The sequence below is a fragment of the Hypanus sabinus genome, chromosome 17, assembly GCF_030144855.1.
Source record: "Hypanus sabinus isolate sHypSab1 chromosome 17, sHypSab1.hap1, whole genome shotgun sequence".
In the NCBI taxonomy this organism is placed as follows: Eukaryota; Metazoa; Chordata; class Chondrichthyes; order Myliobatiformes; family Dasyatidae; genus Hypanus; species Hypanus sabinus.
Genome location: NC_082722.1, coordinates 14,670,661 through 14,687,798, shown reverse-complemented (window position 1 = coordinate 14,687,798; position 17,138 = coordinate 14,670,661). Strand labels below are relative to the sequence as shown.

The 17,138-nt window shown below is 47.6% G+C and overlaps 1 protein-coding gene across 1 annotated transcript in view; it reads right to left on the bottom strand.

The window, feature by feature from the left end:
• Positions 1-17,138, bottom strand: part of LOC132406703 (testis, prostate and placenta-expressed protein-like) — a 166,477-nt gene that overhangs the window by 90,899 nt on the left and 58,440 nt on the right. The window contains exon 4 of the mRNA XM_059992571.1: positions 17,107-17,130. Within this exon, the coding sequence (XP_059848554.1) occupies positions 17,107-17,130 (24 nt within the window). The remainder of the gene's footprint in view (positions 1-17,106; positions 17,131-17,138) is intronic.

The window sequence follows — 17,138 nt, the reverse complement described above, 5'->3', positions numbered from 1 at the left end:
GTCAAGTCTACCACTTTTCCCCTCTCTGCTGAGGCCTGCGCGGCCTTCAGCTGCATTAAAAGGGACATTGCCAAAGCTACGATGCATGCGGTGGACGAGACCATTCCCTTCCAAGTAGAGTGTGATGCCTCCGATTTTGCTCTGGCTGTTACCCTCAATCAGGAAGGCAGGCCAGTAGCATTCTTTTCTCGTACCCTCCAAGGTTCTGAAATTCGGCACTCCGCGGTGGAGAAAGAAGCCCAGGCCATAGTGGAGGCTGTTAGGAACTGGAGGCACTATCTCGCTGTCAAAAGGTTCACCTTGCTGACCGACCAGCGCTCGGTTGCGTTCCTGTTCAGCAACCAACAGGGGGGCAAAGTCAAAAATGATAAGATTTTGCGGTGGAGAATAGAACTCTCCACCTACAGCTATGATATTCTGTACCAGCCTGGCAGGCTCAATGAGCCCCCTGATGCCCTATCCCGGGGTACGTGTGCTAGCGCACAGCTCGACCAGCTGTACGCCCTTCATGCACAACTTTGCCATCCAGGGGTCACCCGATTTTACCATTTCGTGAAAGCCTGCCATACTCCCTGGGGACATCAGGACGATGTCCAGGGACTGCCAAATTTGCGCTGAGTGCAAACCGCACTTCTACCGTCCTGACATGGCGCAACTTGTCAAGGCCACCCGCCCTTTTGAGCGACTGAGTGTTGACTTTAAGGGCCCCCTTCCCTCCACCGACCGCAATGTCTATTTTCTCAATGTTATCGACAAGTACTCACGGTTCCCCTTTGCCATTCCCTGCCCCGACACCACTGCCACATCCGTCATAAAAGCCCTGCGCCAGCTCTTCACTCTGTTCGGGTATCCCTGTTATATCCACAGTGATAGAGGGTCCTCCTTTATGAGTGACGAGCTGCGCCAGTACCTGCTAGCTAGGGGCATTGCTATTAGTCGGACCACGAGTTATAATCCCCAGGGAAATGGACAGGTGGAGAGGGAAAATGCCACAGTGTGGAAGGCCACACCTTTAGCCCTTAAGTCAAAAGGGTTGCCAGTCTCTCGATGGCAGGAGTGCCCTGAGGCACTCCACTCTATCCGCTCTCTGTTGTGTACGTCCACCAATGCCACCCCTCACGAACGCCTATTCTCTTTTCCCAGGAAGTCTGTCACTGGGACCACTATGCCAGTTTGGCTGACATCCCCGGGGCCAGTACTGCTCTGGAAACATGTGAGGAGTAATAAATACTCCCCGCTGGTCGAGAGGGTTCACCTTCTACATGCGAACCCCCAGTATGCCTACGTGGTTTTACCTGACGGGCGGGAGGACACGGTCTCTGTCCGTGACCTGGCGCCCGCAGGTGCAGCACACCACTACCCTGAACACTCTCCGGTAACTATGAACCCTGTACCCAAGGTGACACCGCGCTCACCAGGCCCTACACAGACTCCTCACGACACTCATATACCGGGTGTTTCGTACGCATATATACCAGGCGCCTCGCACATGCGTGAGGGACCCTAGTGGGCTGGAACCAGCACAACCTCCGTCTCCTGTGCAATCACCTCCACCGCCAGCATCTGTGCAATCACAGCCGGTGCTACGTAGATCGCAGCGACAGATTCGACCACCTGATAGACTTAACCTGTAAGAAACTTTGCCACATGGGGACTCTTTTAAAACAAAGGGGGGGTGAATGTGGTGAACTACGTGTGCCTGTCTGGACACGCCCCCTGCTGACTGCTTCTGTGGCTCCTCCCACAGACCCCTGTATAAAGGCAATCGAGGCCTGGGGCCGGCCTCTCAGTCTCCAGGATGTAGTATGGTGGTCACTCACTGCTGGTTCCTTCTTCCAGTCAATAAAAGCCGATATCTCGCCTTTACGTCTCAGAGTGAGTTATTGATGGTGTATCACTATGCGAGAGGCTCGGTAACCTGGCCCCCATACCCACTTTTCAGCATGAGCAGAACCCGACCTGTGAACCCAAAGACCTGCAAAACTGTAAGTTCATTTTTGTACGACAGGGCAGACACCAGACACCGCTACAACGGCTCTACAAGGGGCCGTTTATGGTGATCAGAAACAATGGGTCCACATTCGTGCTGGAGGTTTTCTCAGTGGACCAACTCAAACTGGCCCATGTGGACTTGGCACAGCCGGTCGAGATTCAGGTACCGCGGTGCAGAGGCAGACCTCCCAAACAGTCCGACCCAGACTGTGGACAATGGGGGGTGTATTGCCGGTTCTGGGGGGGGGTTATGTGGCGACCCACTTCCCAGCGCACTCGAACAGGCTCACAAAGCGGCGCGCACCGGCATTGAGGCCAGTCCCAAAGAGGGTGCCAGGCCTGCTTCACCAGCAAAGGGAAAAGCCCATGCACGGGACGGGACTGTGAATACGTGCCCCCTACAGCATTCCCGCCCGGGGAGGGCGGGATCAGGAAGGCTTTAAAGCGAGGCTGCGAAGTTTGAATAAACCTCTTTTGCAACTGCAGCTCACCGACTCAGTGTCGTTATTTCAGCACTGCGCTACAATATCACCAGCAGAGCATTCTAACTGGTTGCATCACCATCTGGTATGGAGAGACCATTGCACAGGTTGAAAACTCAGCCAGCTCCATCATGGGCACCAGCCTCCCCAGCAACATTCCCCCTAATATTTTTCCAACAGCTGTGAGAAACAACAATGCCCTAAGATGGAAATTTTTACACAGCCTGAAAACTGCAAGGCACTTTAACATTAACGTTATATAAAATTAAATTCTAGCTGCGAGTCAAAGGTTACGTGTCCAAGACGTTTCAGTTATTGTGTGGCTGCACACCCACGCAGCTTAACGGGAACCGTGCTCTCAGTATTGAGGACATCTACAAAGGCATCACCTCAAAAAGGTGGCATCCATCAGTAAGGAGCCCCATCCCCCAAGACTTACCCTCTTCACATTGCTCCCCTCATGGAGGAGTTACAGGAGCCTGAAAACACACACTCAGCATTTTAGGAACAGTTTTACCCCTCCACCATAAGGGTTCTGAACAGACAAAGATCCCATGAACACCAGCTATTTTTCCTCTATCTTTGCACTACTCATCGCATTTAATGTAAGGTAAACAGTATATATTTCTTACTGTAACTTAGTTTTCCAAGTACAGTCGGCCCTCCTTATCCGTGGGGGATTGGTTCCGAGACCCCCCGCGGATACCAAAAAATGTGGATGCTCAAGTCCCGTATTTAACCTGTCTCAGTGTGGTGGACATTAGGACTCAGCAGTCAGGCTCTGAATCTGCAGTGTTTCTGTTCACGAAAATAATCACGATCACGATTGAAAATAAGGTGGAAGTAATAAAGCAATCGGAAAGAGGTGAAACGCCATCGGTCATTGGAAAAGTATTAGGCTACAGTCAATCAACGATCTGAACAATTTTAATGGAGCATGTGAAAGGCTCTGCCCCGATAAAAGCTATAACTATTACTAAGCAACACAGTGGTTTAATTACTGAAATACTTATGTTTTTGAAGTGTTTTATAAGCATAGAAAGGTAAAATATGTACTATATACTAAGAAAAACATTTGACTAACTGACGCTAAATAATACCAGATGTACTTGTTCTGACTTCAAATCTGATTTAAAGACAGACTCAGGAATGGAACTCATTCATAACCCGGGAACTGCCTGTACTTTTAAGTCATTTCTAGATTACTTATAATACCTGATACAATGTAAATGCTATGTAAATAGTTGTTATACTGTATTGTTTAGGGAATAATGACAAGAAAAAAATAGTCTGTACGTGCTCAAACAATGAGTGCTGGAGAGAGAACTTCCGGATTTTCTTGATCCGTGGTTGGTTGAATCCACACATGCAGAACCCGCGGATAAGGAAGGCCGACTGTATTGCACTTTACTGCTGCCACAAAACAACAAATTTCATGACATATATCAGTGATATTAATTCTGATTCTGGTATTTGGCCATTTTCAGAGGTCCCAGCTTTGCCCCATTTCAACCTTGCTAGTACTGATTAGATACAGCCTGTACTTCCTTTGCAGCTGTATCTGGAAGTAGAAGTCATTGCATGGATCTTTCAAACTTGCTGGAAGCCAAGGGTAATCAGAGATAAGATTTCCCAATGCAGCATCTAGGGCCTTGGTCAATGAAGTAGAAATAAGGACAGAAGTCTTCCTCCCACAGAATGATAGGAACCCTTCAGAAAAATAGTCAAATAACAATGGTAGCAGTTTTCTGAAAAGATCAGTGTTGGAATTAAAGCATTCAGCATTTGGAGATATTGCCACATAAAATCAAACCCCATCAACTTACAACTCTGCTACCAGCTTCACAAACTTTCCTTGCAGTAAATTCATTCATCTACAATCAGTATTCACATCTAACATTCAATTAGAATAATCCTGGTTCCAGGAACATTGTGAGCAAAGTTGCTGCTAAGTGCTCAAAAGACAAAATACTGAAGGCATTCGCAGGGCTATTTGAAAACCTGTACGATCTGATAAGGGTAGTCCAACCTCAGTCAAACATATGATTGCAGAGAGCCTGCGGCCCTTAAAACCTAGTAAGGAAATAATAACTCAATTTTAATATTTGGTAACCTAAAAATTCTTAGATCTCATCTGATAACTGAGATCTTAGATTCAGGTACGCCACAAGCAGAAACCACCCAATGTCTAAATGATCGTGGTTCAGAGCTTTGCTATACATCAACATATTGTGATCATAACTTAGGATACAAGCTCTCAGACTAACTTTGAGGGTTTCTTAGCACTCCAGTTAATGTGCAGATTATTAGGATCCCTGAGGTAAAATTTAGGTGAGTAGCAGCAGCTCTGCGAAAAACACATTAGAGTTGGCAACCTTCATGTTCACATACCTGCCACTCTACCAGTGTTGTTTTATTGCCTGTTGGCAGTCAGCCCAATTCTTCTGCTCATACAGTCTGAAAATGCTCTTCCTATGCTGAGAGGTTTGAAAAGTTCATGCTAATGACTGTCTATAGTTTTCAGTACTTCTTACTTGCCATCTTCTAATGCCCTTCCCTTGGGCAACATCAATGGCGTGAAGAGGGGAGACTTGCAGCTTGGGCAACTGCCAGTCTTCCATACAATCTTGCCCAGGCTTGCACCCTGGAAACTTTCCAAGGCGCAAATCCATGGTCTATTGAGACTAACAGAGGCCTATACACACACACTTGCCATTTTAAGCCACTGTTGGTACACAGCATTAGGGCAATGAGACAGTAAGCCCAGAAATTCACAAAGGTCATTGGTTGATTTTGTATATTTTTCTTATCATTGCCTGCCTGAAGGGTTGATTTGTTCTGATTCCTTTTACATCAATTATGGTCAAGAGGGCATTGAAATGACGAGCAACAGAGGAAAGGCAAGAAGTTTTGTATTGGAATGTTATTTCCTGAATTTTGAAAGCAAATTCCTTGATTTTGGTCCAGTGACAATGGACGGAGGTACACTTTGCTGAGTCATGATGGCAAAGATAATGTCATTGAATATCAGAAGAAGGTGGCTACACTCGACTGAGAAAGTCATGACCTATCACTAGGTTAGTGAACATTACTTGCAGCTCATCAGCTTTGATCTTGCTGAACATAGGGGTGAGCTGCTTCATTATTTGGTGAACTACTTCATTATGTATGGGTTTCCAAATAGAATTAGGATTTTGTTGAAATTTTATTATCCTGTGGCGGCTCTTTTCCTAGCGTATGCGAACCGACTCACAATTAGATAGCCTACGGGGGTTTGCGAGCACAGAGCTTTGGAGCCTCTTCGCCATGGGGGGCCGGTTGACAGAGGCTTAAAAGTGAGGCTGAAGTTTTCGAATAAAGTTTTTCCTTCGACTGCAGTTACCGACTCCGTGTCGTAATTTTAGCGCTGTTTGTAGCACACCGCTACAATTGGTGACCCCGACGGTCCAAACGATTTTTGGACCAGAAATGACCGACGCCGCCTCTGTTCATGCGGTTTCGTTGAAACTGCCGGGTTTCTGGACACAGCGCCCGGACCTATGGTTCCAGCAAGCCGAAGCCCAATTCCACGTTCGCCGGATCACCTCAGAAGACACCCGCTACTACTACGTGGTGGGCTCCCTCGACCAGGACACAGCTGCCCAGGTCGCGGAGTTCGTACAGTCGCCCCCGACAGACGGCAAGTACACGGAATTCAAAGCCCTGCTCCTCAGGATTTTCGGACTCTCACGGCGCGAGCGGGCTGCCCGTTTACTGCACCTGGATGGCTTGGGCGACAGACCTCCATCGGCTTTAATGAATGAGATGTTGTCTCTGGCCGAGGGACACACAGGCCTCATGTTTGAGCAGGCATTCCTGGAGCAGCTGCCCGAGGACATACGCCTGCTGCTGTCCGACGCGGATTTCAGTGACCCCCGGAAGGTGGCAGCCCGGGCGGACTTGCTGTGGAACGCCAAAAAGGTGAGCGGGGCGTCCATCGCACAGATCACCCAGCCACGCTCCCGGCAGCAAACTAGTCCAGGCCCGGCCGCAGAGCCCACTAACCCCCGGCCCAATGACCACTGGTGCTTCTACCACCAGCGGTGGGGCGCAGAAGCCCGCCATTGCCGCCCGCCCTGCAAGTTCCCGGGAAACGCCAGGGCCAGCCGCCGCTGATGGCTACGGCGGCTGGCCATCGGGATAGCCTCCTGTATGTGTGGGATAGCAGGTCGGGACGCCGCTTTTTGGTCGATACTGGGGCTGAGGTCAGCGTTTTACCTCCGACAAGTTACGACACTCGCAGCAGGGCACCGGGTCCCCCCCTGAGGGCCGTGAATGGCAGCACAGTAAGGACCTATGGCACCCGTCAGGTGCAGCTACAGTTTGGCCCCAGCCAGTTCACGTGGGACTTCACACTGGCCGCCGTAGCCCAACCGCTTCTGGGTGCGGATTTTTTGCGAGCTCACAGCCTGCTGGTTGACCTGCCCAGGAAGAGACTGGTACACGCCGAGACCTTTCAGACGTTCTCCCTGGGCGCGGCCCAGTTGCCAGCCCCTCACCTCGGCTCCATCACGCTGTCCGACAACGACTTCACCAGGGTCCTGGCGGAGTTCCCATCGGTTCTGGCACCGCAGTTCAGAGCAGCCATGCCCAGGCACGGCGTACAGCACCACATCCCGACACAGGGACCACCCCTCCATGCCCGTGCTCGGCGGCTTCCCCCGGACAAGCTCCGACTGGCGAAGGAGGAGTTCCAGAGAATGGAGGAATTGGGGATCATCCGGCGGTCCGACAGCCCCTGGGCTTCCCCCCTGCACATGGTGCCCAAAGCGACGGGGGGCTGGAGACCGTGCGGCGACTACCGCAGGCTGAACGAGGCTACCACACCGGACCGCTACCCTGTGCCGCACATTCAGGACTTTGCGGCAAACCTGCACGGCGCCCGGATCTTCTCCAAGGTCGACCTTGTCCGAGGGTACCATCAAATCCCGATGCATCCTGACGACGTCCCCAAGACGGCTCTCATCACCCCGTTTGGCCTCTTCGAGTTCCTCCGCATGCCGTTCGGCCTGAAGAATGCCGCACAGACGTTCCAGCGGTTAATGGACGCGGTGGGACGGGACCTGGACTTCGCGTTCATCTATTTGGATGACATCCTCATAGCCAGCAGCAGTCGTCAGGAGCATCTGTCCCACCTCCGTCAACTCTGCGCCCGACTGAGTGAGTACGGTCTTACAATCAACCCTGCCAAATGCCAGTTCGGACTTGATACCATTGACTTCCTGGGCCACAGGATTACTAAAGACGGGGCAACCCCTCTGCCCGCTAAGGTAGATGCGGTCCGCCACTTCCCCCGACCCACCACGGTCAAAGGCCTTCAGGAATTCGTAGGTATGGTCAATTTCTACCGCCGCTTCCTCCCTTCAGCTGCCCGGATCATGCGCCCCCTGTTCGCCCTGATGTCGGGTCCGAGCAAGGACATTACCTGGGACGAGGAGTCCGCCGCCGCTTTCGTTCAAACGAAGGAAGCTTTGGCTGACGCCGCAATGCTAGTACATCCCAGAATGGACACCCCTACCGCCCTCACAGTGGACGCATCAAACACGGCAGTCGGTGGGGTGCTGGAGCAGCTCATCGCAGGTCGCTGGCAACCCCTGGCGTTTTTCAGCAAACACCTGCGGCCACCCGAGCTCAAGTACAGTGCTTTTGACCGGGAACTGTTGGCGCTCTACCTGGCAATCCGGCATTTCAGGTACTTCCTAGAAGGTCGGCCCTTCACCGCGTTCACGGACCACAAACCGCTTACCTTTGCGTTTACGAAGGCATCCGACCCCTGGTCATCCCGCCAGCAACGCCACCTGTCCTACATCTCTGAATACACAACGGATGTCCGGCACGTCTCGGGTAAGGACAATGTCGTGGCGGATGCGCTCTCTCGCCCTACCGTTCATGCCCTTTCCCAAGGGGTAGACTTTGAGGCACTGGCAGAGGCACAGCAGGTAGATGAGGAGATTCCGAGTTACAGGACTGCAGTCTCTGGTTTGCAGCTCCAGGACTTCCCCGTGGGCCCAGGTGAGAGGACCCTACTCTGTGACGTCGCCACCAACCAGCCCCGTCCGGTCGTCCCCGCAGCCTGGCGGCGACGTGTTTTCGACTCCATTCATAACTTGGCGCATCCCTCCATCCGGACAACTGTCCGGATGGTTTCCAGCAGGTTCGTTTGGCACGGACTCCGCAAACAGGTCAGTGAATGGGCCAGGACGTGCATGCACTGCCAGACGGCCAAGGTTCAGCGGCACACCAAAGCCCCACCGCAGCAGTTCCATCCCGCCCACCGGCGTTTCGACCACATTCATGTGGATATCGTGGGCCCCCTGCCAGTGTCGCGCGGAGCGCGTTACCTCCTGACTATCGTGGACCGGTTCACAAGATGGCCAGAGGCGGTCCCGCTCACCGACACCACCTCCGAATCTTGCGCCCGAGCCCTGATCGCCACCTGGATATCCCGCTTTGGTGTACCAGCCCACATTACCTCCGACAGAGGCGCCCAGTTCACCTCCAGCCTGTGGTCAGCTATGGCCAGCCTTTTGGGGACTCAGCTGCACCACACCACTGCCTACCACCCACAGTCGAACGGGCTAGTGGAGCGTTTCCACCGTCACCTGAAGTCGGCCCTCATGGCCCGCCTGCGAGGAGCCAACTGGGCGGACGAGCTTCCCTGGGTCCTTCTCGGCATCCGCACAGCGCCCAAGGACGACCTGCACGCCTCGTCGGCCGAGTTGGTATACGGCGCGCCCCTGGCCGTCCCCGGGGAGTTCCTACCAGCCCCGAGGGGGCAAGAGGAAGAACCCGCTGCAGTCCTGGGCAGACTTCGCGAGAAGCTCGGTAACCTGGCCCCCATACCCACTTCACAGCATGGGCGGCACCCGACCTGCGTACCCAAAGACCTACGGAACTGTAAGTTTGTGTTTGTACGAAGGGGCGGGCATCGGCCACCGCTGCAGCGGCCATACGAGGGGCCGTTTACGGTGCTCCGGAACAACGGGTCCACGTTCGTGCTGGACGTTGGGGGGAAGGAGGAGGTTTTCACGGTGGACCGCCTCAAGCCGGCCCATGTGGACCTGGCGCAACCGGCCGAGTTTCCGGCGCCTCGGCGCAGAGGCCGACCTCCCAAGCAGGTTCTGGCCCTGGCTGTGGACATTGGGGGGTGTATCGCCGGTTCTGGGGGGGGGTTATGTGGCGGCTCTTTTCCTAGCGTATGCGAACCGACTCACAATTAGATAGCCTACGGGGGTTTGCGAGCACAGAGCTTTGGAGCCTCTTCGCCATGGGGGGCCGGTTGACAGAGGCTTAAAAGTGAGGCTGAAGTTTTCGAATAAAGTTTTTCCTTCGACTGCAGTTACCGACTCCGTGTCGTAATTTTAGCGCTGTTTGTAGCACACCGCTACAATCCATTATTTTTTGACTATCTGAATGGTTTGGGAGTCCAGACATTGTTTCCTTTTCCTATTCTTGCATTTTATGTCATGCACATACGTCCTTGTCCCAGATGCTGGCAATGTTTGAGTCTACATTATTGCAAAGTTGCAATATGTAATCTTAAATTTTGATATCTGGTCAGCAGTATGCTACAGAACAGTTTCAGAATTGTCTAGCCAGTGAAATCTTTAAAATACCAGTCTTTTTTTTTCGCCACGATGTCCCAAAATGGCTCTTTTTAAGTGGTATTTCAGCAGAGTAAGGGAAATTACAGTGGTATGAGAGAGCAGTTGGCTAAAGTAAATTAGAAGGAACTGCTTGCAGGGATGTCAGCAGAGCAGCAATGGCATGCGTTTCTGTGTAAAATGAGGAAGGTGCAGGGCATGTGGTTTCCAAAATGAATAAATACTCAAATGGCAAAATAGCTGACAATGACAATGGCTGACAAGGGAAGTCAAAGCTACTATTAAAGAAAAAAAAAGGGCGTACAACAAAGCAAAAGTAAGTGGGAAGATAGAGGATTGGGAAGTTTTTTAAAAAATCTACAGAAAGCAACTAAAAGAATTAGAAGGAAAAAGATTAAATATGAAAGGAAGCTAGCAAATAATATCAAAATGGATAGCAAAAGCTTTTTCAAGTATGTAAAAAATAAAAGAGAGATGAGAGTGGATACTGGACTGCCAGAAAATGAGGCAGGAGAAATAATAACAGGGGACAAGGAGATGGCAGATGAACTAAATGAGTATTTTGAATCAGCCTTCACCATGGAAGACACTAGTAGTGTGCCAGATTTTGTAGTGTGTGAAGGAAGAGAAGTGGGTGCATTTCCTATTACAAGGGAGAAAGTGCTCAAAAAGCTGAAAGACCTAAAAGTCACCTGGACCAGATGAACTGCACCCTAGGGTTCTGACAGTGGTGGCATTAGAGATTATGGAGACATTAGAAATGCTCTTTCAAAAAAAAATCATTGGACTCTGGCATGGTACCAGAGGACTGGAAAATTGCAAATGTCACTCCACTCTTTAAGAAAGGAGGAAGGCAGCAGAAAGGAAATTATAGCCTGACCTCAATGGTTGGGAAGATGTTGGAGTCAATTGTTAAGGATGAGGTGATGGAGTACTTGGTGACACAGGACAAGACAGGAAAAATTCTGCCTGATGAACCTGGTGGAATTCTTTGAGGAGATAACAAGTAGGATAGATAAAGGGGATCCAGCAGATGTTGTATATTTGGACTTTCAGAAGGTCTTTGACAAAGTGCCACACGTGAGGCTGCTTACCAAGTTAAGTGCCTGTGGTATTACAGGAAAGTTACGAAGATGGTTAGTATTGGCTGCCTGGAAGAAGGCAGCAAGTGGGACTAAAAGAATCCTTGTCTGGTTGGCTGCCAGTGACTAGTGGTGATCTGCAGGGGTTGGTGTTGGGACCACTTCTTTTTATGCTGTACATAAATGATTTAGATGATGGAATAGATGGCTTTATTGCCAAGTTTGCAGATGATACAAAGATTGGTAGAGAGGCATGTAGTGTTGAGGAAACAGATAGGATGCAGAAGGACTTAGACAGATTAGGAGAATAGGCAAGAAAGTGGCAAATGAAATATAATGTTGGAAAATGCATGGTCATGCACTTTGGTAATAGAAATAAATGTGCAGACTATTTTCTAAATGGGCAGAAAATCCAGGAATCTAACATGTAGACAGACTTGGGAGTGCTTTTGCAGAACACCCTAAAGGTTAACTTGCAGGTTGAATTGGTGGTGAGGAAGGCAAATGCCATGTTAGCATTCATTTCAAGAGGTCTAGAGTATAAGAGTAGGGATGTGATGCTGACGCTTTATAAGGCACTGGGGAGGTCTCACCTTGAGTATTATGGACAGTTTTGGGCTCCTCATTGCAGAAGAGCTGTACTGGTGGTCCAGAGGAGGTTTACAAGGATGATTCCAGAAATGAAAGGGTTATCATATGAGGAATGTTTGATGGTTATGGATCTGTACTCAATGAAAGTCAGAAGGATGGGGGGGGGGGGTGGCATCTCATTGGAACCTTTCAAATATTGAAAGACTAGACAACAGTGGAAAGAATGTTTCCCATGGTAGTAGAGTCTAGGACAAGAGGGTACAGCCTCAGGATGGGGGGGGGGGGGCATCCATTCAAAATAGAGATGCGGAGAAATTTCTTTAGCCAAAATCAAATTTGTGAAATTTGTTGTCACATGCAGCTGTGGAGGCCAGGTTGTGGGGTGTATTTAAGGCAGAGATTGACAGGTTCTTGATTGGAGATGGCATCAAATGTTATGGGGAGAAAGCCGGAAAATGGGGTTGAGGAGGAGAGAAAAAAAAATCAGCCACAATTGAATGGCGGAGCAGACTTGACAGGCCAAATTGCCTAATTCTCCTCCTATGTCTTATGGTCTTGTAAGTGATTTAGAATGTCCCATGTCTTTCACCATCACAGGGTTTTAGGAATACCTGTTGACCAGCAGAATTTTTGGAAAATAAAATCTCTTGTGGCTTCTGCAAATCTTGTAATTCTGGTTTGGCATACTCAGTGCCAATGGAATCAATAGGTCTGTGAATCATTGATAAGCCCATGATCTTTGAGAATTCCCATGCTCACTCTGCTAATCTTGCCAATGTGACCACGTGCTGCAGATTGAAAAAGGTTCTGGATAGGGCCCCTGCTTGGAGGCCTTCTCTTTCTTTTAATTTATGCAGACTATTTTCTCTTCATTATGACTTCAGGAACGTCTGGAAAAGCTCTCCCTGTCTCACCTCAATAAGTTTAAGTGCACTCCTTCACATTTCTTCAAGATCTCTCAAACTGTGACATTCTCCAAATATCAACTTCCAGCAAACATATACAACTAGCTCTCTTTACAAATCTATCACCTATGAACAGCAAGAATTCATGATCCATTTAAGTAGTAAATGAATCAGTGAATTTTTTCTGCTAAATTTTTTCTCCTTTTATGCTTATTGCATGGTGTTAACTGAGCTGTTAGGGTCCAATTTATAGTCCTTGCATCAAATGAATGTTGCCCAAGGATTGATATCATTCTACCTATCCTCTATTTATGGGATCTGTAAATGATGGAATCACACTGCCTTCTGAGGTACGGCAGATAATGCAAATTGTGCTAAAATTCATGAAAGAAACTTCAACCAAATCAACTGGTGCAGTGGAGAACAAATTTGTGATTTTGATTTCTAAGAAATCTGGGTGAGGCAATTAACTAAACAACTAACCTGCTCATTAATTGAATTCATTAAATCAGAATCAAGTTTAGTTTTCTATGGCATGAAACCTCTTTGGCTAGAGGTTTTGACATGTTGAATTATCTGGGTCAATGTACTTACCAGCAGTGTCTGCTGTGACTAATGTTTTCTCTATTGTTATTTATAAATTCTTTGGCTGGAATGTTACAAATTGGAAAAAAAGTACACTAGAAGAACTTGCCAACATCTCAGCATCTCGTTTTTATATGAAGCCAGTGGTGTATCTAAGGCATGGCAGGTGCCCTGGGCACCACTGAGCAGTTTCTATAAAAGCCAGACAAGCCATCCTCGGATAGTGAAAGAAGAATTTTTCTCAGATGTATGATCTGCCTTTGATTATCATGGGTGAGAAGCACTAGGTTGGCCTTATTTCAGAACATGGTGTAAGAAGACCATGAAACGTTTCTTCACGAAGAAGTGAAGTGGAGCTGAAGGATGGAAGAGATGAAAGTTGGAGGCGGATGAAGCCAAGAAGTTGAGCAAGTTCTTCATGCCCTTCTTTGAAAAGCCTGGAACAAGTAGTTCGACACGTTGTATGGAGTCGCCTGCACCTGCTACAAGTTTGTTAGAATCTGAAGGTGGATCAAGTACAAATGCGTCACAAGCCGAGGAGGAAGTCAAGTCAGATAAATCCAAGTAAGATGAGATTAAGAGTGAGGCTGCCACAGAAAACATGGACATGACAGGGGAAAGACGGTGGCGGTGGTGATGTTGAGTTTATTGACGAGATTTTACCTGACAAGATTGAACCTGATGACACTGAACCTAGTGAACTGGATGGTGTCAAACAGCCTCAAACTGTCATACCAGAAGTGATTGAACAGCATGACATTGGACTTCTGAAGTTCGACAAAGATACTGGGAAAACAATTCTGCCTGACATATTGAGAAATAATAAAGCTGGGTTCGAAGTATTACCAGAACAGTGAGGGACCTTTCCTACCAACAAATAACCGCTCAATGAACAAAACTTGGTTCAAGAGGAAATTGGGAAATGGTCATGGTGAGGAACTGACTCGCCCATGCTGGTCTATTCCCCTTCTAAAAAGTCTGCATTTTGTATCTGTTGTCTTCTCTATTCCCTGTCAGACCATCAATCCTCATTAGAGCAGGAAGGTAGATTCAACCAGTGGAAAGCACCTGAAAGGATTAGTGCTCACGAAAATGTCAAGAATCATCAGGAATGCCTCACACATTTCAAAGAAATGGAAAGGAATTTAGTTGGAAACAGAGGAGTTATTGACACAGTATTTCAGACACAGATTGAGAAGGAAAAGCAGAAGTGGTGTGATATCTTGATGAGAATCCTTCACTGCATAAAATTCCTTGCGACTCAGAACCTGGCTTTGCGAGGACACAGGGAGTCACTTCAGCTAGACGATGACTCCAATGTGGCAAATTTCCTTGGCTTACTGAAACTACTGGCCATCTTTGACCCTGTCATAAAAGAACACCTCAATCATTTGGAAAGTCTTATCTTTCACCAGGTATCCAGAATGAATTCATCCACATGATGGCATCCACTGTTTGCCAGAGTTTACTGAGAAGCATTCGTAAAGCCAAGTACAATGGTCTCACGTTCGACTCAATTCCTGATCAGGCACACCATGAGCAGATGTCAGAAGCAGTGAGGTATGTGGAAATTGATTTTGAGAGGAAAACAGTCCGTTAGAGAGTCCCTCCTTCCTTCCTTCCAGATAAGCCAGAAGGATGCTGAGAGCTTGGTTGAAGACATCTTGAAACAGCTAGAGAAGGACGAAATGGAGCTACAAGATTGTCAGTCACAGTGTTATGACAATGCTGCTGTGAAGGCTGGACACGGAAGTGGCATTCATCAAAGAATAAGTGAGAAAAACAACCTGGCAGTGTTTGCGAATTGCGACAATCACTCATTCAACGGTGGGTGTACATACAGCCAAGTAGGATACAATGATGGTCACATTTTTTGAAACCATCAAAGCTCTCTAAGTGTTTTTCTCTCGTTCAACACAGCACTGGGAAAAACTCAAAAACACTGTGTCTGTGGTTGTTAGTTTGGAGTCCAAAACCAGGTGGAGTGTAAGGACAAGCAGTGAAGCCCGTCAACAAGTACCTTGAGGAGATACTTCAAGTTCTCCAGGACATGATAGACAATGAAAATGAGACTAGTGAAACAAGAAGTGACACAAGGCAGCTGTACAACTGCATGTTGAGTTACAATTTTCTGATTTTGCTAGGATTTTGGAACAAAGTACTCATTCACATTGACCATATTCAAAAGAGTCTGCAGGATCCTAGCATGAACTTCCACGATGCTGCCCTGTATTTCAAAGCCCTCCGAGATCATTTTTATGATGAAAGAGAAGTGTTGGTCAGTGAGTCACTCAGAAGAGGAGTCAGTCTAAAGAAAATAGTAACGACAGTAACGACCTAAAGAAAATCTGGGTGAATTGTACAGCTCTGATGTTGATGTACAACAGCTATATGAAGAAATTTTGGATTGCAGAATGTTGCTATCAAGGCGGGTCAACACGAAAATATCAAGACCTGAAGAGCTTCTTGAATGTATTGTTCAGTATGGAGATCTTCTCCAATCTTCGCATTGCTATTCAGATCATCCCAGTTTCCATCGCCAGCTGTGAGAGATCATTCAGCAAGTTAAAACTAATATTTTCATATTTGAGAGCCCCCATGGGTCAAGGCAGACTCTGTGATCTTGCTCTGCTGAGTGTAGAAAGAGAAGAAACTGAAAAAACTGACTTTGATCACATCATAGATCAATTTGCATCAGTGAAAGCAAGGAAGGTGCAGTTATAATTTTCATGTAGTGCCATTATTTGCTGATTAAAAGATTAATGAGCTTGATTTGTATTTTTGAGCTGATATTATGGTAAAGTTATCTAAAAGATGGGTGTCAAGATTTTGGACAGGGGCAAAATTTCAGTGCTCACCATAGGCGCTATTTTCTGTAGATATGCCTCTGTATGAAGACTATGGTTAAAGTCCTTTGGTGGACTTGGCTACCACTGCCACAAAAGAGGTTTTGGCAAAATTTAATGGTGACGTATTTTATATCCAGCCATTTATCTTCTTAATTTGCTATTCTAGCTGAACATCTTACTAGGTCTCCTTTGCACTTTGCCAGAATGTTGCCATTCAGGATTCCAGCAAGTCAATTGAAATGCACACTCAGTCGACACTTTAAAGTGGCCACTGAGTGTATGTTTGTGGCTTCTGCTGCTGTAGCTTATCCACCTCAACGTTTGACGTATTGTGCATTCAGAAATGCTCTTCTGCCCATCCCTGTTGTAATGCATGGTTATTTGAGTTACTATCATCTACCCGTCAGTTTGAACCAGCTTTGACCTATCTCAGTAACAAGGCATTTTTGCCCACAGAACTACAGCTCACTGGATTTTTTTCTTCTTTTTTTTTCACATGATTCTTTATAAATTCTAGAGAATGTTGTGCTTGAAAATCTTAAGACATCAACAGGTTCTGAGATACTCAAACCACCATATCAAAGTCACTTAGATCACATTTCTTCCCCATTCTGTACTGTTTACACTGAGGCCCTGTTTTGTTACTGTGCCCTCAAATGTCTAAAATTTTAGCTGAGATTGCTAAGAAGCATCCATACATGTATATTTACAGAAATGAGGGAGTCTTCAGAATGTGTATATGCAATGCGGAAAACATTAGTTTGCCATGTTTTTGATCAATGAGCTCAAGTTGTGCCACACAGTAATGTCCAGTCTTTCCAACTGAGATAAATTTAGTGCTGACCAAAGAATGCAGTATTATCACTATCTGGCAACTTATCCAAAGAGATCATGGTTTATAATTTTCCACCCAAAAGATATTTATCATAACAAGCAGATACTAATCAGCATTTACTAGAAAAGGAAAATGTACTCACCTGATAACAAAGCAGAATTATGATCTAAAAAA